Here is a 23,761-nt window from a genome sequence, read left to right on the forward strand (position 1 = left end):
TTTCTTGGAAAATGCATGTGTCTGGGATGTGTGACTGGAGTTGCAACCTTAAGCAAGATTTCCAGGCGTTTACAGTTGAACCATGCCAGTAAGAATATGTTTATTTAGACATTAAAATCCTAGGGTGCCCACGTAAATATCCTAAACAGTGTGTGTCACACGAGCTTTCTTTGTTCATGTGCCTCAGCTTTAAATGTTTTCAGCTCTGGTTCTCGGAATGTTAATGTATGACAGGGAAAGTTGAACTCAGGCAGTGAGTCTTCTGTGCTGTTTAGCACATTCGTTGGTGTGTCTCTTACATCCAAGAGAATTGTTTCTAATGTAGGTAAAAGTCACATCACAGTTGAGAAGGCAAAAGAACTCCTTGCTTTTAATCCTCCTGGGCACATAGAGGTTTTTGTTGGGCAATTAGAGAGGGAAAAGACTGCAGGTATGCCCTTCACTCACCACTCATTCGTCTGTGTGTTAATAAGCATCCCTCGATTATCCGTTGGCTGCAAAACTGTGCAGTAGAAATGGGGAGGACGCAGGGGAGACGGTGGCCACCGTGTGCTCGTGAGCCACCAGTCTGCTTTATGTCACCAGTATTTCACAGAAATCAGGATAAATTGCTGCTTTTGCCAAAATAAAATTTTCAGAAGGTTGAAAAGTGGTAACTCCGTCAAATATTCAGTAAGCACGTGTTTGAAGACTTATTGAACTCAGCAATGGGAAAAATCGTAGGATGACAAAACTGGTTCAAAGAGGGATTTGAGCAAAATATCTAGGTAGGCAGGTCGATTGATTGGTAGAGTGAAAGGAAAAGAGAATGCCGGCGTAAGACTTCAAAGTTGGATACAATACTGGTTAATGTCCTACAAGACAGTAAAACAATACTCTTTGGTTCTTTTTCAGCCAGACAGAAATCTTTACACCTATCATTACAAATATATTTGTCACTTACCAGTCTTCTACAGTCGTTACACAGTCTGTGTCCAATCAATAGTAAATAGTAAGTCAAACAAAGTTACATTTCCTAAGAGTGTTAGATGCCTCTTAGGTAAGCTTGTCAAAAAGTCGATGTTGCCGGACAGCACTGCCCGAATAGAACTTTCTGTCGGCATGAAAATCTTCTATGTGTGTGCTGTCCACTGGCTGTATCTGGCTATGGAGCATTTGAAATGTGGCTCGTGCAACAGAGGAATCGAATTCTAAATTTTATTTCATTTTTATCTTCATTTAAATAGCTACATGTGATTAGTGGCTACCATGTTGGACAGGACAGCTCCCATGTGGCATTAAATGGGCAGTCATTTTGATGCCTTGTTTCCAGTCTTGGATAGTATTTGTCTAAACACTCTGTCAATTAAATCATATTTTAAATATGATAATGTGCTAAATATGTGGGGGGAAAAAGACTGGAAGAGACTTCTTTTTTGAAAAGACCAGATTCGTTCATGAATCTTATTTCTTTTGCAAATGTGATGCCTCTTGTATTGTGTTTCTTGATAGTGGGTGCACCTGAAATTGCCCTGGCCAGCAAGGGGGCTGCTTATGAAGTTAAGCCTGTTTGGAGGGAACCCAGGTCTTACATTATGTTTTTCAAGTGAATCAGCTTGGTATCAATTTCCCTATTGCAAGATACTGTTGTGTCTAGTTTTGATTAAAAGGGGCTTTCTGATTTGCAACAAAGGGCAAGCTGACTATTAATATTTCACAAGGATTTTAAGGCTTAAATAAGTTAACTTTTCTGCTGCCATCACGTCATTACTCAGACCAAGCAATCAATGCATCCATAAGGCTGGCTTTGATTTCTCATGAAACTTCCCAGTTTTCTTACTTACTCATCTTCTCACTTGCTTGCAGGGGTTTTTCCGCAGAAGTATTCAGAAGAACATGATTTACACTTGTCACCGAGATAAGAACTGTGTTATTAATAAAGTCACCAGGAATCGATGCCAGTACTGTCGACTCCAGAAGTGCTTTGAAGTGGGAATGTCCAAAGAATGTAAGTGGAATCTCAAAAACTTTTTTCCCCCCTTCTTTGCCTTACCTATAAATAGCACGCACTCAGCATCCGAAATCGAGCGGTGGAGGACACAGAATGTGGGATTCAGATCGGGCACTAAGGATATATTGCCAAGGCCCAGTGTAAACAGAGGTGAGCTGAAAACAGAATAACCGTGGGGATTTTCAGATCAAACCTGAGTGGCAGTTGGGGACAAAGCAGGGGCTGTGTGTCATGGCCGGCAGATGTGTGTTTCAGAACAGTACTAACGCCCCGTGTGGTGCGGGACCACCAGTAGCTCAAGCACGTCACGTCGCCACTTAGAGACTCCATTTCCCCATCCTGACAGTGGGAACAGAGTTGTGTCTGTGTCCGTGAGGACAAAAGGAGATGAGAGGCATGAATATTATTAACAGTAGTAATAATCAGCCCTTTTTCCGAGGGAAGGGAGCGTAAAACTTTTGTTGTGGAGAAAATATCTAGAAACTTGGTGTGTTGGCAATTTTTCCAAATTCGATTTAGCTTTTTTTTTCTCCCAGCCACTCCCCTCCTCCAAATAATCCTGCTGGGTTTTTTTTTTTTTTTTTTTTTTTTTGTTAAAAAGAAGGNACGTTTTAATAAATCAAAAATGAGTGGTCCAAAAACATCTGATAATGGGCACTTGAAATCTACATCATTTAATACAGACAGTATGTACGCTGCACACATTTTTCTTACTTACATTTCTCTCTTCGGTGCTTCCAAATGAAGGGAGTGAGGGAGTGACAGGGAAGTGGCTTGGCTCGGGCCGGCCTAAGGAAGACGGAGGGTTGTGTGCCAGGTGCAGCACTGAATGTGTTAACTGCTGCTTCATTTGTCCCCTTACTTTGGGGTTTCCTGAAGGCAAAGTGTGAGTGAGGCCCTGGACTAGTGCTCGGGGAGTGCTGGGAAGGCGGAGACACGGCCCCCACCCAAAGCCAGGAACCTCAGCCACCATCTTACAGCCTGGCTCAAAGACTTACGTTATAGGTCCAGGGCTCTCGGACTTGGGAACTGGGAAATGTGGCCATTGGGTGGTGGGGAGACTGAGGATGGAAAGCCCCAAGGGCCTAGAGGCTCTGCTCAGCTGGTCGACCAGCTTTTTGGCTGGAGCTGCTTCTAGGGAATGCTGCTTACTGCCCAGTATCCATTCCATCCCTTCACCTCTCTTAAACGTGCATAGGGCTTAATACACTCTTCCATTTCTTGGGTTTCTGTATTTGGGGAAAAATAGCAGGACGGGGAACAATTCTGTTGACTCAAGTCAAGCATCCTATTCTGCGTCCCAGCCTCCCCATCATATTCTGTGTCACCGGTTCATGGTGGACCCTGTGATGTAGGCCAGTCCACCGAGAATGATTTCAAAACTCATGCTCACCATCCACAAAAAGTAAAAAGAGAAAGGCAGACTTCATCAAAAATAAAAATGGTGTCTGCTCTTCAATAGATACTCTGGAATTAATGAAAAGACAAGTCACACACTAGAAGAAATTATTTACAAATGGCACATCTGATTGAGGACTTGTATCTAAAATATACGAACCTCTGAACACTCAATAATGAAGCAAATGACCAAATTAAAAAAAAAAACAAAAAAAAAAAACACTGGTACCTTCAAAAATGCCAAGATTATATAAATGGCAAAGACAGACTGGAAAACTGTTCCAGATTTAAAAAGACATGCCAACTACATGCAATGCATAATTCAGATCGGATCCTTGATCAGAGGGAAAATAGCTGGAAGGGACATTATTGGGACAGTGAGTGAAATTTGAACATGGACTATAGATTATAGCATTGTAATATCCTGTTGCATGTTATTACTCATGAAGAATTGTGAATCTAGATGAAGGCTGTACAGGAGGTCTTTGTACTGTTCTTGCAACTTTTGAGCAAACTTGAAACTTTATCAAAAAAAAATTACCCAAACAGAACAAAAGACACATGCTTAGAATGTCGGGACAGAAGTGCCCTCCTTTCTGATGTATGTGAACAAGGAAGCACCTAGGCACACGTGCCCCTGGTAGCTGTCCTCCAGCTCCTTGCGACCCAAGAAGGCACTGTGTATGAAAGAATGGAAAGACAGACAGAAACTGGGCCCTGAAGGACATTATTGAATTGCTAACCAATCAGCCCTTCAACCTCTGCCTCCAGCTAATTTGCCAAGAGTTGCCACTGACGCAGTTGAGGTTGGGGTCTTGTTCATATTTTAGGGTCCCGGTGGGCAAGAATGAACTGGGCCATCAGATAGGGTAGCATCCTACCAAACACCTCCTGGAGGGTCTTTTTCCTCTGGAAAGTCCTATCTGTGGATGATGGGTCAATTGACCACATTTCAGCCAGTTCTCTTTGCTCCCCCCAAACTTTAGAGCGACTCAGTTACTGCAAATCAACGAATGTGAAGACACGGAGCTAATAGTCACTTCGCTCAGGCCCCAGATCCTACCGCTAAAGAGAAAAGCACAGTGTTGCCCTGAAATAGCCAGATTTTTTTTTCTTTTATGTGTAAGTGAGCCTCACAGGATGATCCCCTGACACTCCATTTTCGGTGTGACATTCTGTAGACATGGATGTCACCCTGCAGTTCTGTGGGAGAATTTTAGTCTAGGCTGAAATTATAAATGAGTAAGCCAGATGTGGACTCGGGGTAAATCAGTACTTTTGCATTTATTTTGTGTGGGCTGGAGACCCATTTCCTGCTTACATTACTTAAAACCCATATCCTGCTGCTCTGTAAAAACTGGCAGCTTGGTTGCCAATTAAAAAAAAAATGATGTTTACACCCACAGGAAAACTCTAGTTTCAACCCTCAAGGAACTTATCACCTTAATTAGATTTAAAAATATAGAAATGAGAAGAAAATGGGATCATTATGCCCAAGTATACAGAAATAAATATATTTTCCTTTGAAGGAAATTGAAGGGGAAGGAATAAACACTTGGGGTAGAGAGACTTAGGGTCTGATGGAATATTTTCTAAGTTGAAACATAAAGAAGCAGGAAAATAGGAGAATCAGTAACCAGTTATACCAAGGTATTTGCAGCTGAAATGAACCCAAGAATATGAGAGACTCCTAGAATGTTAGAACTGAAAAGGTATCTTGGAGATTGATTTTCACTCACCTCTCTCATTTGACATCCAAGCACACTGGGACCTAGTAAGGTGAACCGGTTCTCTCAGCAATCGACAACTGGCCAAAGACAGAACCAAGATTATAATTCAGGTCTTCATCTTCTCGCCATGCTTTCTCTGCGTCCCCAAGATTCGCGAGATTTGCATTCATTGCTTGCCACGGGTCATGATGATTCATTGGTTTGTGTCAGAACTCTTTGGGGGCCAGCGACAGAAAACTCCGCTCACGCTTGGCATAAGCTTAAAAAATCGGTGCATGTAATTGGACAGTCCCCAGTAACATGATTGCATGTAAGGGCTCAAATTCCTTTTGGGAGGTGTGGCTCCTCTTTGGGTCCCATGGCTGTTTTTTTTACTGTGTTGGTTTCCTGGAGTATTTTACAAGTGGCAACTCAAGATGGCACTCAACCTGACAGAGAGGTACAGTCCCTCATCACTTCGTGAGTGCCCAGGCACTGGTTCTCATTGGCCTAACTTGGGTCACGTGCCCTTGTATAATTGTCTCCCCGTGGGGGTGGTGGATGGGTAGACTACTGTGATTGGCTAGGTCTCAATTATGTACCAGTCCCAGGAGCTGGGCCTTGAGGTCCACCCCACCCAAACCACGTGGACCAGCAGTATGGGAGGAAAGAGTCCCTAAGTCGCCAATCAGAAAGACCAGAGGCCAAAATTTACAATGTCCCCACCAAGACCTCTCAGGTCCCACAGTGCTGTTCCCAGTATGTACTTATTCTTTGTGCCGCCCTTGAAGGAAAGAAAGAAACCTCAGGATCATACTATAGCAGTAGCTAACATAAGCAAGGTGTGTTCTATAGGCCAGGGACACATCTTCACCATTTTTAATACTTTGTCCCATTCGATCCTAACAACAGCCATATGAGAAAGATTAGTTCTAATCCCATTCTTCCCCTTTTTTGGACAGATGTGGAAACAAAGGTACAGAGAGGTTAATTAATTTAGAGTAACACATTTAGTAAGGAGCGGTGCTGGGATTTGGATCCCGATAGTAATATATACTACGTGCCATAAAAAGTAGCTTTTAAAACTCTGACTTCCCTTTTTGACTCTACTGTCTTTCAAGAGGTTAATTAAACAATAATACACTCCTTGTTGTATATTGGAGATGTACCTCCTAGAAAGTCATGTGCAAATTTAATTTTTATAGCCCAAATTTGCTTTTAAATGTATAAGGGGATTTACTAGTAAAAGGAATCCTTGAGTGTGGGCGATCAGGAAAGCAGGATTACTTCTTCGCTTTTCTGTTCCGTAAGTGCTGGTGGGTATACCTTATACTTGCCAAGGGCTTTGTAAAACTAGGGGAGCCTTTTTGCAGAGAAACAGCTATTTGTCAAAGCATGAGATCCGAAAGTGGTGGCAGCAAGTGGAAAAAAATCGATTTTCAGCAGCATTCTGGAAGTGGTACAAAAATTTATGAAGAACTTGGGGAGGAGGCAAAGGAAGCAAAATGTCGCAAAGTTGAGTGATGAGCTTCTGCTGGTGGGAAGGTAGGCTCGAAATGATGTCCACAAAGGAGAGTATGTGGCCCTAAAATAAGAAATAAAAAAGAATAAAGGAAGACATAAAATGTGGGATTGTGAAAGAGATGTCCCGATGAGCTTAGGATACAGACAGACCACTAATTGTCCATGATGGGGAAGAAGAAGATATAAGACGATGCCACTTAGAAGCTGTCGGAGTAGAGAAGGCCTGGCAATATGCATCTGGGTCAGCTATAGGCATCTAAATGAATGGCTGGAATCCATAGCCAAGGATCAGCAAACTTTCTGGAAAGGGTCAAATAGAAAATATTTTTGACTTTGTGGGCCATGTGATCTCTGTAAAGCCATAGATGTATGGCTTAAGTATGTAAACAAATATTGGCTGTGTTCTAATAAAACTTAATATACAGAAACAGGTAGAGAGTTGGGTTTGGCACAAAGGGCATACCTTGCCTACTTCTGCTTTAGGTGGCTCACCCAATGGTCACATACGCCGCTCATGGCTGCTCTGGGATCTCATGGTCAGCTCATCTCCCACTGACAGTTGCTCCTCTCCTACCTACAGACACCCCAGCTTCCAGCCACACTGGACCAGGCGGACTCATAAGCCTCACAGCTCCATGTTTCTGCAGAGGCTGTGCCCTGACTTGAGTTACAGGAGCCAGCAGAAATGTCTCTCCTGAGAAGCCTCCCTGAACCACACCCTACATTCTACATAATTCATTCTTTCCCATGTTACTATAGAGCTTCAAATATACCTCCGTGAACTGCCAACTTATTACAGTGTGAATCTCCACATACCCGCAAGGCTCCCTCTCTTGATTAAAACCTCCTAAAGGGCAAGGCAAGCGTCACGTATTCCTCACTTTGTAGCCCTGGGAGTTAGCTTGATCTTTTGGTCAATGAAGTTAGATTAAGGAAGTGATTAAATGTAGCTTATTTATTTATTTATTTAAATTTTAAGTAGGCTCTATGCCCAATGTGGGGCTTGAACTCATGACTCTGAGATCAAGAGTCACATGCTCCACCAACTGAGCCATCCAGGTGCCTTAAATGTGGCTATTTTAAGTTTATTTATTTATTTTAGAGAGAGCACAAGCAGGGGAGGCACAAAGAGAGAGGAGACACAGAATCCAAAGCAGGCTCCGTTCCCTGAGCTGTCAGCACAGAGCTACAACCCATGAGCCGTGAGATCGTGACCTTGAGCTGAAATCAGACGTGCAACTGACTGAGCCACCCAGGTGTCCCCTAAATGTGGCTATTAAAAAAAAAAACACCTAAATCTTACATCTCCCTAGTTTCACTTCCTGAAAAGTTGTGAGGCACAAAACAGTTCTGGGCATGCCTCTCTTGAACTCTCAGTCATTCATTTAACTGCTGCGGGCCCAGAACAAGTTATTCAGCTTCTTTCAGCTTGTGTTTTCTACCTGAGTAAGAGGGACTTGAGTGTTGATGGACAGCCCAGGCATGATGTGAGAGCTGATGCTTTGAATCCTGTTTAGACAACAGCATTTCCACAATGAGCTTCCTCTTGCCGGTTCCCTCCCCTAGAGGACATTAGAGCTTCTCATGGATTTGCTTTGGAAAGTGGTTGGGCTGAGCAGGCATCTTGTGTAACTGTGCATGGCTGAAGTCCAAAAAGTAGAGAGGCTGACATGGGTAAGAGGTGGGATTTGGGGCCCTCCTGGCCAGTCCTTGGCTATCAGTTGTCCCCTGGCAAAAAGGGAGATCTAAGGATGGGCGAGACATTGAGGTCAGGAGGCCAGTAGGAAAATGAAAGATAAAAAGTAGGTCAGAAGCAAGACTGTGTGCCCTGATAAAGAGGAAATAGTGTGCTTTGAATGCCTCTCACATTTGCCCAGGTTTCCCTGGGCCTCTGGCTTAGAGATGGGATGCCTATGCCCCGTGTGTGTAACACAAACTCTGTGGAGGTTACTGTGGCTGCCACCCCCATTCTATTTCTTTTCTTTCTGAAAACCACTGGCCATTAATTTCCAAAGGAGCCTCTTCAAATTGCCTTTGAACTTCTTTTTATGTGGGCCATGCTTTTGAGTGGTGGGCAAAACATGCCTTTGATTTTGTTTGAGAATGGGGTTTAGTGTTAATTTCACAGCATTTTTTCCCTAGGACAGTTGCTTAAGTATATTTGTAGAATAAAGCGATTGAATAATCTCTGAATTTAGTAGTCCCTAAGTGCTCATTGACACCTTCTCATCTGGGGCATACTGAGCTTAAAAAGAGCTTTTTACGAAGTCTCTAAATTCTGATTTATACTTTGGACGTGAACGTCCCCATGGGTCGATTGGATGGAATGAATACGCTTTGCACGGACACTTTGATACTTCCACAAGAGGTTTTTGTTGTTCTGTGTTTCATTTCCCCTTTACTGTTAAACTTACATTAAAACAAGCCTTTTGGATTAAAGGCACTTAACCTCGGTTAAAATCACTTTGGTTGATGCACAAATTATATCGATGTGCTCGTTGGTTCTGTGGCTGGATTTTACTGGCTTTATAACGAGGGAATTCATATTGTAGGTTGCCTTGTGTACTTGGGAAATTACATAAAAATCATCATCAGGGCACTTAATGTCTTTCTAATTTTAGTTTATTTCTTCATTTGTTCCTGTGTTACGTCCTCGCCCGTTACCACGTTCCCAAGGTGCGGCGTGATCTTTTTGTTCTGCTCAACAGAGAGGTGGCATTAACTCCCACCTTTCCTTTTACCCCGCCACACACAAATCCCCAAAGAGCTCCCCCAAAAGTAAATGAAAGCCTGGAAACTTTATATTTTCGGTCTAAAAATGTCACAGAAGCTGGAAGGTAAAAATCTGCTGTCCCTTTCCACTTGCCAGATGTTAAGGTTTTCCTGCATCTGTTTGGGCGTTTAAAAAAAAACCCAAAGACGAGTTCCATTTGGGTGCTGGCAGCCCAGTGACGTCAGTACCACCATGGGACTTCGAGCCCATTAACACTCAGACTGCAGCGCAAGTATTAAAATGCCTTCAGCTTTACTAACACATTTCTCCCTGCAGCCTGTCTCCTGGAAAAGGGACGCTCAGCACATTCTCACCTTAGAAAAGGAACTTTCCATGACACCATAGGACAGAGCAGAGCAAAGGAACAAAGGGCTTTGAAGGTAGCCTGAGCTGGGTTCAGATTTGGCTCCGCCCTCCAGCTGCTTCATCTTTGCAAGATGTGTAATTTTGTTTCAAGTGCAACAGGGCTAACTGGCTAACTACAACCTGGGACGACCTTGCTGGATTGTTTCGTGCATTGGACCTTATGAGGATGATGCGTCTGGTACCCTCCTTGGCCCACGGGGTGTTCTCTCAGGGTTCTCCTGCTGGTGGGGCACCCAGGCTCTGCTCTGTGCCATCGTTACCGCTGCCACAGCTGCTTTTCACTTGAATAACTACACAAGCCCTGCTCTCCTTCAGGAGAAAAGTGAAGGGCAGAGGCTCTACTCGTCTCGAATTGTTTATAACACCACGGTGTAGATATACAGCCCCAAATATTATGTCACAGCATTAAAAATAAAGCTGGCAGGCATCGTTTCTAAAATAAATATCCGCCTTCCTCAGCTACTGTAAACTGGGAGGCAGATGGCTCATTTGCCCGGAGATGCTGGGACATGTGTAATCAGAGAACGGGGTGGGATCCTGGTATCGCGGAACCCAACTCCACCGGGAAAACCGAACTGGGGTGTTAGAAAGGACGCCTGGGCCCCTCCTTGCGTCAGTCAGCTCGAGGTGAGGCCATCCGGGTCTCCCAGGCAGCGTCCGGTTCGCACTAGATCACCAAAGAGGCAAAGTCTCTTTCACTCCTTGCTTCCTCCTTCGTTTGCCCCTGTGACACCTGCCATCTCTCCCCAACGTTTATTTGGGGACTCTGTGGCCCACTTTGCCTGAGTCCATCACCCTTCTTGCACCCAAATCTTACCCGCTGGTCTGTTCCCCAGGCTGTTAGCCATATGGTGGGAGGCTGCAGAGGACATGGGTGATAATATATGACAGTAGGGGCACCTGGATGGCTCAGTCAGTTAAGCGTCCAACTTCGGCTCAGGTCATGATCTCACGGTTCATGGGTTCGAGCCCCGCCTCGGCTCTGTGCTGACAGCTCAGAGCCTGGAGCCTGCTTCAGATTCTGCATCTCCGTGTCTCTCTCTGCCCCTCCTCCACTCATGCTCCATTTCTCTCTGTCTGAAAAATAAATAAACATTAAAAAAATTAACCAAAAAAAAAAATGACAGTTGATAGTCATGAAGCGCTTTACCAACAGCACAGCCTCCCAAGACTTTGAGTCATCTCACATGGCAGGTAGAAAGGGAATACTTGGATCTTCAGTGTCCTGACATTCAGAGACACTAAGAGACCTGCCTGCAGTCGCGCTGCTGGCTTAAACCCATGGGTCCTAATTCCAATTCCTAGTATCTTTTCTACTATACTTTGCTTCCCTAACAATACAGTTCGTATGTGCATTTGATGCTACACAGTTTCAGTAACTTCACCCACTTTTGCTCCGAAATCACATTTTCTATCATGTACATATGATTTAATTTCATGCACATACTGGTTTAATACAGGATTTTCCCTACAGTAAATTCTGCAGACAGCGGACGAAACCCAGTTTGGGGGAGTACTGAACATAGTATGCAAGAATACCAGATCATATAGTGATTAAGTCATTCGCTTTCCAGTAGTGATTCCATCTATTTATTACGAATGGGAAAAGCTTAGTTTGATGTCAGTCCATCCTTAATTAGTACCTCTTGAACCTTTGCTACTCCCTCTTTTTGATGGAGAGAAGACAGGCAACCATACCTAGTTAGGACGAAGCACTGTGCCTTTCAGAGGTATGCACACTTTCTGAAATGACCAGACGCTGCATAGTTGAAGCCCTGCAGACCATTGGTTGCTTATCGCAACCCTTTGGCTCTCCCGTTTTAGCATAAGAGCTTCGTGAACGAGCATGGCTTTGTTCCAGTGAAACTTTAGGCAATGAACCTGAAAACCCTGTTTATTTTTACCTTTAACTCCTATTTATGTCAAACAATACTGCTTTTACCTTTATAGGAGTAATATGAAATTCTCTGAACTTTATTTAGGCAAAAAAGAATCAAGGTAGAAAGCACAGCGGCCTCTAATGTGGGATCTCATAAGGGTTAGACAGGAAGGACAGAAGTTAGAGAAACTGGTTTGATGTGTTAGTTGGTCAGGTGTTCTTGTATCTTGACAGGAATAGAGAGAGTTGGCGGCGGGGGGTGCTCAGTCCCTTCCAGAGCCCCCTGTATTGCTACAGTTGGTGGTGGGTAGCCCATTGACCACCCTTTGCATCGCCGAGGTCCCCTCCACCCTTCCTCCATCCTGAGCTGTGCACACCTCGAGGATGGGCCGCTGGGTCTTGCCTTTCTTGGATCCTCAGGATTTAGTCCTGTCCTGACACAACAAAGGGCCAATGAGTGGGTGGATCTGCCCTGGAGGGATTTCAAGGATCTGGCGAACTGGGGAGGTGGGGGGGGTGGTGGAATATAAGAAACAGGGAAGACGTCAAACTGTACTGCTTGCTCCCCCTTCTGAAGAGCGTCGAGTGGCAAGGTGTTGTTGTGGCACAGACTTGATGGACAGCCTGGGTCCTGATCCCAGCCCACTACTCATGGAGCTCTGTGTGATCTTGGACGGGTGATTTAGCATCTCTGTGCCTCGGGTCCCTTGTGTGTGTAGCACCGAGATGATGATAGTACCTCCCTCGCTTGGGTATTGTAAGGAATAAATGAGTTAATTTAGAGTAGGAACTAAAGGCATTTCTTAGCTTGGTGTTAGCTCTTGTTTCTCTTCGTCCCGCTCTGGTAATGACCCCTTCTGGCCTCCAGGGATTGGATCATCAGTTTAGTCCTTAGTGACTATGCAGAATAGCTGATGTTCCTTCCGGCCCAGTGGTCCATCTACTCAAAACAGAAAGTACTCTTGAATTTGATGTTTGTCCTCGGAGCTCTGACCTGACACCCACAAAGCAAAGGGTCATGTCAGCCAGAAGCGACCCTGGGACTCATGGCCTTGCATCACTTACAGAATCCGTTCCGAGGATTCTGTAATCCTGGCCCCGCCTGCCTGGGACACTGACCTCCTGTCACGCTCCTCCAAAGGTCCCCCAACCCCATGAGTCACTGCTGACCACTCGGCATGCCCATCGTGTGACGCAGCCTCAGGGTGTGCCTGGCGCCCTCTGTGCCTGTGATGCCCGTCCCCTGCTTTCCGTCCTGCTCATCTTGCAAGCCCACTTGCTCCTAAATCCGCGTGCATGTTTGTCTAACAACAGGAGGCAGGTGTGGGTCACTCTTACCTCTCTACACTGTGACATGGTAGTGACCCCTCTGCTGGGTGACTTCAAAAGTCAGACTCGTTTTTGAGTCCAGGAAATAGGTAGGGGTATGTGTGTATGTGTTTGAGAGAGAGAGAGAGAGAGAGAGAGAGAACATACACAGGTCTTCTCTGTACTGACTGTAAGCATCTTGAGGGCAGGCACGGGCTTTCCTATCTGAGTCTGCAACCGAAAGCCCGGTGCCTTGTACCTAGTAGGTATTTCTAAAATGGACTGGAGGGAAAGAGAAATTGAAGCATAGAGATTCTGAGTCAGGAACTTACATCTGATCTTTTCTTAGAGTTCGAGTTCTGAATTCGGTCCCACTGACATAATGAGCCTGTTTTTACCTTTTCCCTTTTGCGTCCTTCCCTAACTTGCACCATACAAATTCTAGCATATGATCGCTTGCATAACAGGAAGTCTCACTCTTGTCTAGGTCTGTGGTGGATATAACCAGATGGAGCTTGTCAGTATGTCCTAACAGGGAAGATTTGCTCTCTCCCAAACAGGTACACACACACACACACACACACACACACACACACACACACACACACCACATTTCATCAACTCTGTAATTTGTTAAGGCGCACTATTATTTTATGTGCCACTAAAAACAAAACAGCAGCAATTAAACAAGGACGCGCCAAAGATTGTGAGACAGGTGGCAATTTCAGAGAGGGAGTGAGGGAGAAACCAGATACCAGCCCTGTAAGAAAAGGAAGCACCTCACATTCTAGGCTGGAAATATTCTGTGTTTCCATCTTGAGCGGTGTTTCATTCTGCTTTAAATAGACATTGATAAAACCTCAGTGCCCAGGGACAATCCCCAGCACAGAGTTGACTGAATAAATATGCAAGTGCTTCTAAAATAGCTGGCAGAGAGCCCTTTGTTTGGAAACAAATGTCTCCATGAAAATAGCAACCCGAAATTTCCCCGCAGTCCCTGTGTTCCGGGGCGATGAACATGGCCCTTTAAGTACCTTCTCCCAGTGACAGCAATTCTCTGGAGGGTGGCTCCCTAAATTGCTCAATAAATCCGTGCATAGAGTACAGTCTGAATTTGCTCTTCCTCGAGTGGTATTGAGCACTTAAACCGGTTTCTTCTCCCTGTGCCATCGAAAAATATTAACTCTCACCGTTAGGTTATTTCTCTCATCCGTCTCCCTTTAAAGCTGGAAAACAGAGGGTTGAGCAATTATCCGATGAACTAGATTAATGGAGACAGGCATCTTTTTAGTACTGGGACTGAAGAGCAGGAACACCCTACTTCCTCGTGAGAAAGAATGCTTGTGACCTGAAATCATGCACTTCGTTTCACCAGCATAAAATCCGTATGTGGCTTTTAAAAATTTCTGATTGTTTGATTTTCAGAATATTTTTAGGACAGAAATATTCCATTTTGATGTTGGAGAATGCAAGTCCTCCGTTTTTCTTTGCTTGTTTTGGGGGGGGTGTTTTCTGACATTTCTTGGTCAGACTTCTGAAACAGTGTTTTGATTCAGCAAGCGTTGTTTAAATCGGTTTTAAAATAGCACTAAGGAATTCCACTGGCGCTTCAAAATGGACCCGCTTAGGAGCCAGTCATATGATCTAGCTCTTCCAAAGGGAGAGATAAAAGTTGCCTCTAGTAAACTCTGCCGACTCAGGGGATTTACTGAGGACAGGAAGAGAATCCAGTGCAAAATGTAATGAGTGAAGGAATCCCAGTTTGTATCCTGGAAGTGACGATAAAGCGCTTGAGCGGTTTTAAACTGAATGGAAACTTGGTGGAGGTGCCCTTGGACTTTGAGCTCTCAGAAATGTGAAAACATGCAGGCCCAGAATGTACTCCCCACCTCCGCCCCTCCCCCCCCCAGTGGATGTGGCCCAGTGAGTTGTTTCTGGAAGAGAGACATCAGGACTTCCTCCTGCCTCCTGGGGCTGACCAAAGCCTTGGAGATGGCTTTCCCCACACCCCCCAGGATGACGATGGGATCCAGGTCTACAGAATGCAAAGCCCCATTTTGTTGTTATGAATAGTGCCTTTTTCACGGCTCTGTGTTCCTGAATGATAGAGTTACGTCCATGAAATCGAAATGTGGTGCTTTACTCCACCAGAAAGTCTGACATGAAAAGAACTGATGACACCAAGTGTTAGCGAGGTGTGAAGCAACTGGAACTCTCAGAAGCGGCTGGTGAAAGTATAAATCGAGCCAGAATTTTGGCTCCTAAAGCTACACAGTGACTCAGTGATTCTAGTCCTGGGAACATCTTCAAAAGAAATGAGTGCACAGACCCATCGAAAGAGATATATACATGGATGTTCACGGTAGCTTGCCCATAATAGCCAAAAGCTGGAAACAGCTCATATATCCATCGGTAGTAGAATGTGGAAATAAATTGTGACATATTCAAATGATGGAATATGCATAGCTGTTAATAAAAAAGGAACTAACTACTGGTAAATGCGGACAGCGTAGGTGAATCTCATAAACATAATCTTGAATTAAAGAAGCTCAGAATAAAAGAGGACATTCTTTTTTTTAAATTTTTTTGTTTTATTTATTGTTAAGACAGAGAGAGACAGAGCACGAGTTGGGGAGGGACAGAGAAAGAGAGGGAGACATAGAATCTGAAACAAGCTCCCGGCTCTGAGCTGTCAGCACAGAACCTGATGCAGGGCTCGAACCCACAAACCATGTGATCATGACCTGAGCCGAAGTTGGACATTTAACTGACGGAGCCGCCCAGGCACCCCTAAAAGAGAACATTCTTTATAATTCCATTTGTTTAAAGATTAAAAATGGGGGCGCCTGGGTGGCTTTGTCGGTTAAGTGTCTGACTTCGGCATAGGTCATGATTTCACGGGTTCACGAGTTTGAGCCCCGCGTCAGGCTCTGTGCTGTCAGCTCACAGCCATCTTCGGATCCTCTCTCCCCCTATCTCTGAACCTCCCCCTTACTCTCAAAATAAATAAACATTAAAAAAATTTCTTTTTAAAAAGATGAAAGATGAGCAAATCTAATGTACATGATAGAGATGAGGGCAGTAGTTAATCTTGGTCTTGAAAGGGGCACCAGGAGATGTGCGGAGTGCTAGGTGCTCTCATCCTTAACTGGTAGGTACTTAACTACATGTGTAATGTTTTACCTCAGTCAAAAGAGAAAAAAAAAGATGGAAACGTGGAAGGAATGTTGGAGAGGGCCACGCCATCCTGTGCGTAAAGAAATTGCATTATCACAGATGAGAAGTGTAACATCCTCTCACTAAAAGAATCCTTCTCCCTTCCAACACGTTAAAATATCTTCTGAAAGTATATTGACCTTTCTCCCTCCACCTTTTCTTTTCATTTGGGACCTTTTTCACTTGCAGCTTTGAATGCGCAAGGAGCCTCGGAGATGGGATATTATCCGTGATTTACTCTGAGTTCTCCAGGATGGTTATGTAATACCTGTAATCCTGTCAATTCACCTAAAGAGCTTTTTCCTGTTGGTCCCATTCACTGCTCAGTAATAACCCAGGATCCTTTTACAACTTGTTGTGTTTGGGAAGACTATCAAATAATAAACAGCTTTTTATTTATTTTATTTTTAATTCTTTTATATTTATTTATTATTGAGACAGAGAGAAACAGAGCGTGAGTGGGGAAGGGGCAGACAGAGAGGGAGACATAGAATCTGAAACAGGCTCCAGGCTCTGAGCTGTCAGCACAGAGCCCGACGTGGGGCTCGAACCCATGAACCGCGAGATCATGACCTGAGCGGAAGTTGGACGCTAAACCGACTCAGCCACCCAGGTGCCCCATAAACTGTTTTTTAAAAAGATGAGAATTGTTCCTTTTAAATGTTAAATTATCAGAAGTGTCAGTAAGTTCCGTTCAGGTCTATAGGATAAGCAAAGTTGATGTATGAGCCTGTTTAGCTACTAGTTGAAGAATTAGCTGACTGTCCTTTTTTTCCCCATAATTTGAAAAAATCAAAATAAGATGTCTTTTCATGTTGACTCCTAGTAAAGGCAACTGGGAACTTCAGTAGGTGATCAAATTGAGACTGCTTTAGAAAAGTGAACAGAAGGCTTGACGGATAGAATAGACAACATGCTTTTTCTGTTGTGTTTTTTTTTTTTTAACAGCCATCAGAGTAATTTCTCTGTGAGATTGTTCAGACAAAGAAAAGATTCTGGATTTACGGAAAGCCTGTCTTAATTTCCTTGTCCTTTTTATTACTTTTTAAAAAGTGTTTAATATATAGTGACAGCAGAAAAGAAAGCCGTAAAAGTGGCAAATCCTTTCCTAATACCTGTTGGCAGTTGAACAATAAATTCAGCATCTGAAATTTAGACATAAAGACATAGGCTGGTGGGACAGTGTATTAGAGCTAAGTTAGGATATAGAATAAGACTTTAAACCTATCAAAATGAATGTAAGTAGCTTTTCTGTAAATAGGTAAGTATAAACAAACTCCACCCCTTTTTATGGAGATCAGTTTATCTCTCAGTGCCATCTTTCAAGAATGGAAGTGAGCTTTAAAAAGTATTGCTGGGGCACCTGGGTGGCTCAGTCCGTTGAACTTCCAACTTCAGCTCACAGTTTTTGAGTTCGAGCCCTGCATGGGGCTCTGTGCCTCCAGCTTAGAGCCTGGAGGCTGCTTCAGATTCTGTGTCTCCCTCTCTTTCTGCCCCTCCCCACTCGCCTCTGTCTCTCTCAAAAATAAACATTAAAAAAATTTTTTTTAATTAAAAATTTAAAAAAATAAAAAGTATTGTTAAAAAAGATTACAGCTGGGGCACCAGGGTGGCTCAGTGGGTTAAGCTCTTGGTTTCCACTCAGGTCATGGTCTCAGTAACTGTGAGAGCCTACATTGGGCTCTGCACTGACAGCATGGAGCTTGCTTGGAATCCTCTCTTTCTCCCTGTCTCTGCGTCTCCCCACTCACACTCGCTCTCTGTAAATAAATAAATAAGCTTTAAAAAAAAAAAAAGAGTGCACCTCTACAATATAGACAACCCAATTAAAAAGCAGACAATGGATTTGAAAAGACATTTTACCAAAAAAGATACAGAGATGGTCAAGAAGTACATGAAATGACACTCAGCATCTTTAGTCATCGGGGAAATACAAATCACAACCACAATGACCCGTCACTTCACACCCACATCAGAAAGACAATAACAGACATTGGCCAAGATAAGCAAAAATGTGAACCCTTCCACGCTGCTGGTGGGAATATAAAATGATGGCAAAATGGCAAAGCTACTTGGGAAGATAGTTTGGCAGTTCCTCAAAAAAAGTAAGCCTAGAGCTTACTGTATAGCCCATCAGTTCTACTCATATGTGTACCCAAGAGAAATGAAAACATGCATCCACATAAAAACTTGACAGGCATGTTCATAGCAGCTTTATTCTCAACAGCCGAAAAGGAGAAACAATCATAATGTCCATTCATTAATGACGAGACCAATACAGGGTAGTCCATCTGGGCAGTGGAATTCTCAGCCATAAGAAAGAATGAAGTACTGATACATGGCACAATATAGGTGGCCCTGGAAGACATTATGCCGAGCAAGAGAAGCCAGGCACACGAGGCTACGTACTGTATGAATTCACCTCTATCAAACGTTCAGAATAGGCAAATGTATAGACATAAAAAGTATGTTAATAGTTGCCAGAGGCTGGAGATCCTGGGGAACGGGAAGTGACTGCTAATGAGGAAGATAGTACTATAGAGATAGTACTATAACTTCATGAATATATTAAAAACTACTGAATTTCACACTTTCAAAAGGGTGAGCTCTATAATATGTGAGTTATATCTTAAACAACAACAACAACCATAGCACTGAAAAATGATTAGGCTAATTGACTTAAGGGAAAAGAGGAGAATGAACTTTGGAGTCAGATGAGGTTAGACCAGGGCCCCATATGGTTCTGGTGCTCTTGGTAGAGCAAAACAGGGATGAAGTCTGTGGCAGGATTCTTGGTGTCTACAAAATGAAAACGGCCTCGTTACGTGGAAGAATCACAGATTTTTCCAGACACTGATGTTGGAGATGAATGTCTCCTGTGGGTCCTTATAAAGAGAATACTGGGAGATGTCATTTAGGGTGTCCTTGACATTTTTCGTTGCTGTTCCTTAGGACATCCTTCCATGTAGTTAAATCTCATCTGTTTTGCAAATTGGAATAAAAAGAGCCTAGAAACGCAAGACGATCTTTATGACCGTAGACTCTAAAAGAGGTAATTATGGATGTGAAATTGAAGAGTCAATAGTCACCTCAAAACAAGGGTTGGCTGTCTTCTTTCTTCCATTTCAAATTTTTATCATCAAAAAGCTCTCTCCTTGGGGTGCGTGGGTGGCTCAGTCAGTTGAACGTCTGGCTTAGGCTCAGGTCATGATCTCATGGTTCGTGGGTTCGAGCCCTGTGTTGGGCTCTGTGCTGACAGCTCTTGAGCCTGGAGTCTTCTTGGGATTCTGTCTCTTTCTTTCTCTCTCTTTCTCTCTCTGCTCTTCCCCCACATGTGCTCTCTCTCTCCCTCTCTCTCAAAAATAAATAACTTAAAAAAATTATAAAAGCTCTCTCCTTCAAATATTGCCGTTCTGAGTATCTCCTCGGTTTTCTGTTTGATCTTCCCTTTTAAGGCAAAAGTCAATAATATTTTAGAATATTTTTCTCTTTATTAAGGTATAATCTACGTATCTTAATGGTACGGACCTTAAATATACTGTTTAATTAGTTTTGATAAAAGTATACATCCTTCTAACCACCTTTCAAGTCAAGATATTAGAAACTAAAGGTTGAGTTCTCAGGGGGTAGAATTCAGGGGTAGAGCATTTGACTGCAGAAAGAGACTAAGGGAACTTTCTGGGTTTGGAACATTCCATATCTTGATTTTGGTGGTGGCTATGCTTTAAGGTAAACTGTTCTGATGTCTGTCACCAGAGATTAGTTTTACTTGTTGAACTTCACAGGCATTGAACCATACAGTCTGCACTCTCTTGTGTCCCATGTCTTTCCTTCAACATTGTTTGTGGAAGTTTTTGATACTGGTGCTAGTATCAGTTGTTCGCTCCTTATTTTGTGTAGTGGAATTCTGCTTGATAGATATGTGTTCCCAATCCATCTCAAACAGTAGATGTTTGGGTTGCTTGCAGTTTGGAGTGCTTATAGTTAAGACTGTCATGAAGATCCTTGTAAATGCTTTGTGGGGGACATAGACTTACCTTTCTTAGGTACATACTGATGAGTAGAATTACTGGGTCCTTGGGGCATTAAAAAATGTCCAGTTTTCCAAAGTGGTTCTACCCACCATTTATACTTCATCAGCAGTTTATGCGAATTCCAGGTATTCTGTGTCCTTGCCAAGCCTTGATATTTCAGTCTTTTTAAGTTTGACATTGGTGCTCCTGGGTGGCTCAGTCGGTTGGGCGGCTGACTTCAGCTCAGGTCATGATCTCACGGTTCATGGGTTCGAGCCCCGTGTCAGGCTCTGTGCTGACAGCTAGCTCAGAGCCTGGAGCCTGTTTCAGATTCTGTGTCTCCCTCTCTCTCTCTGACCCTCCCAGGCTCATGCTATTTCTCTCTCTCAGAAGAAAAAAAAAAAAGTTAAAAAAAAAGTTTGACATCATACTGGGTATGAAACAATATCTCATTGTGGTTCTAATTTGAGTTTTCCTAAAAACTGATGATACTGCATTTCTTTTTAATTTAGCAAAGGTGCAATCTCTTGTTAAATTAGAAAATATAAAACAAAACGTGGCATAGTTTGATCTCGTATTTATAGAAACAAAGGTTGGAAAATATAGCTCAAGATGTTAAAAAGCTATTGTTATTTTTTTAGCTTGTCTGTATTTTTATTTTATTATTTAACCTCTGCGCACACATGTTAGTTGTGTGATAAAGAAGAAAAGGTATTTTTTTTAAAGAGGTTAACCTTTAGAGTGATCGAGGTGGAACTTCTGTTTTCCTAATTGTCTAGCACTTTAGGCTAAGTAACATTGAGTAATTGACAATGCCTTAGAAATGGTTGAGAAAATAGATGCCAATACTCTTTTGCACTTGTCTGTTTGTTTCCTTGGAGAGGAACAAATCCATTTCTCTACGTTTAGACGGCTTGATTTCTGAGGACAACTTCCATTTTTACCTCAATTTAATAGACCATAAATCAGGGCTCAGCAAACTTAAGCCTATAACCCAAATCTGGCCCACCGCCTATTTTTATCAATAAAATTTTATTGGAATACAGCTACGTACATTCATTTACATATTATCTACAGCTGCTTCCCTGCTATAATGGCAGAATTGAGTAGTTGGGATAGAGATCGTACAGACTGCAAAGTCAAAAATATTTACTGTCTGGCCCTTTCAGAAGGCGTTTGCCAACCCCTGGCATAAGCCGTTCACTGTCTTTAAATTTTCTACTTTAATTCAAGCACTGGTTATGGGAGTTGAATTTCATGCCAAACATATGTGCAGTTTATAACTGCACCTTCATTTCTGTCCAGTTCATATAAGCTACTAGTGGTTATGTGCCTTACAGTCGTATCTCGATAATTCAGCAGAGACCACATCTAATTTCAGCTTTGGACTGAGAATTCATAAACAAATCCTTTCTCAGCACCACCCCAAAATCCTTTCATGTTCGATGCAGGAAAATTAAATTTTTTTCGTTCCCTGTAGAAATGCAGCTAACTATAAAGCCATTCATCTTTTTCAACATACACAAATGAGAACTTAAACATGCGACTGATAATTCTTTTTGAGGTAAGATAAGTGGCGAGTGAAGAAATGAGCCTGGTTTTCGTGTCTAGTAAGTGTCTCTGAAAGCAGATCTAGAAAGAGAGAGAGAAATGTGAGCAGTAGCATCAGAGAGGAGACAGGTAACTTCCCAGGATGATGTCTCTTCATCTAAATGGTCCCATGTTACATTAAACCTCATACATTATATATGGCTAAATGCTTTAACGTTGGTATCTACCCGTGACAAACCCATTCCTCTCCACCGGCACCTTTTATAAACCACCAGAGAGGAACTTAAATACACTCAGTAAACTAGCATGGTGTCCTGGTCCATTGTAAAGATGGACCCAAAGGCAGAAGGACAGACAGCTGCCTCTTGTATAACTTGTAATCTGTAGTATGCATTTCTGCCCTTTCCACTAGATATCTAAGGAGTTTGTGAGAATAAAGTGTCAAGAGTATGGAAAAGCTCTGAATCAAAATGCTTGAGAAACGGGAAACATAATTGTGTTTGATTTTACTGGCCCATGGCTACAGAGGGACCCCCTCATCAGAGGACAGGACAGTACTTCTCTCCTGAAATCCCATCACCCACGACTTCCCATGTGTGCAACACAGAGCCCATCTCCCGTGGGGAAGTGGACTCTATGCAGATTCTTGACCCAGTAGAACTCCCTCGACCTACTTAGCATTCCAGCTTGGCTCATCGAAAGCATACAACCATCTTTCCTAGAGTTTCCTCCTAGAATCAAATTGTATGAAACCGGGGGTGTGCTGAACATGGCCTCACATCTGAACTCATCACAGAGGTTTCTGCTTCCAGGGGGAATTCACATGTGCACTTTGCTGCTGCAGGGAGCCGACAGCTTTTGAGTTATTCCTGGTGCCTCTGACAGTTTCTAGCGTGTTAAAGCAAACAAGCAAGCAAGCCAACCAAAAAACAAAAAACAAAAGGGGCTCCGGCTCTGCTGGACTAACTCATTAATAAATGGAGAAGAGATCTACGCACTGGGCGTGCGTCTACCCTCCGTAACCTATTGAGGTCACAGTCTGTTAAAAAGCAGTACACTCAGAAATTCAAAGGTGAGACCTGGAAAGTAGCCATGGCCCTCGCTAGCTGGGTGACCACGTGCAAGTTTCTCACCTACCGGAGCATCTGTACATCTGTAACTGATGGATCTTTCCATCTGTAACTCCGTATCTGAACATCTATAACTCAGGGGCACTGAGGCAGTGATTGGTACGGTCCTTTCCAGACAGCGCCCCATCTGAGACAGAAGACTATAACATCTCTTTCATTAGACTCAGTAAGACCTCTTCACTGAAAACCATACTTACTTCCAGGACACAATTATGGTGAAACCCAATTTATACAGTGCCCTGCTCCCAATAAAATAGAGAATTGTCAAGTGGTTTGGGAACATACGACATACAAGATTGACTTTGCTTATTGCCTTTTTTTCATAGGTCACCTCTTTCTGTGAGGATTGATTTCTTCCTTCCTTCCTTCCTTCCTTCCTTCCTTCCTTCCTTCCTTCCTTCCTTCCTTCCATTTATTTTGAGAGAGAAGGTGAGCAGGGGAGGGGCAGAGAGAGAGGGAGGAAGAGAGAATCCCAAGCAGGCTCCGTACTGTCAGCACAGAGCCCGACGCAGGGCTCGAACCCACAAACTGTGAGCTCATGATCTGAGCCCAAATCCAGTCAGACACCTCACCCGCTGAGCGACTCAGGGGTCCCTGTGAGGATTTCTGAACATTCCTGTCAGAGTAACACCGTGTCAGAGATGAAATATCTGAGACACAGAAGGGTTAATTGCGATGCCCAAGATAATATAAAATACAAAATAAACAGAAGCAGTCAAGAGGTGGGACATGGGAGACCAGAGAAGTGAAGTTGTAATTATGCGCTTTGTAGTTTCTAGGGATTGGGTGTGAATATGTAGATTTAAAAATTCCTGAGAAGATTTGTGCTTGCTCTGTCCTGAGACTGTCTCTAGTCACTGGTTGGGAAGGAGGAAACTAAGAGAATGGGTGTCCGCAACCTCTG

The 23,761-nt window shown here is 43.3% G+C and overlaps 1 protein-coding gene across 2 annotated transcripts in view; it reads left to right on the forward strand.

The window, feature by feature from the left end:
- RARB (retinoic acid receptor beta) overlaps positions 1-23,761 on the forward strand; it is a 396,214-nt gene that overhangs the window by 294,398 nt on the left and 78,055 nt on the right. For both annotated transcript variants that reach the window (XM_077760724.1, XM_077760725.1), the window contains exon 3: positions 1,846-1,987. In XM_077760724.1, the coding sequence (XP_077616850.1) occupies positions 1,846-1,987 (142 nt within the window). The remainder of the gene's footprint in view (positions 1-1,845; positions 1,988-23,761) is intronic.

This window comes from Crocuta crocuta, unplaced genomic scaffold (assembly GCF_008692635.1).
Source record: "Crocuta crocuta isolate KB4526 unplaced genomic scaffold, BGI_CrCroc_1.0 scaffold253, whole genome shotgun sequence".
In the NCBI taxonomy this organism is placed as follows: domain Eukaryota; kingdom Metazoa; phylum Chordata; class Mammalia; order Carnivora; family Hyaenidae; genus Crocuta; species Crocuta crocuta.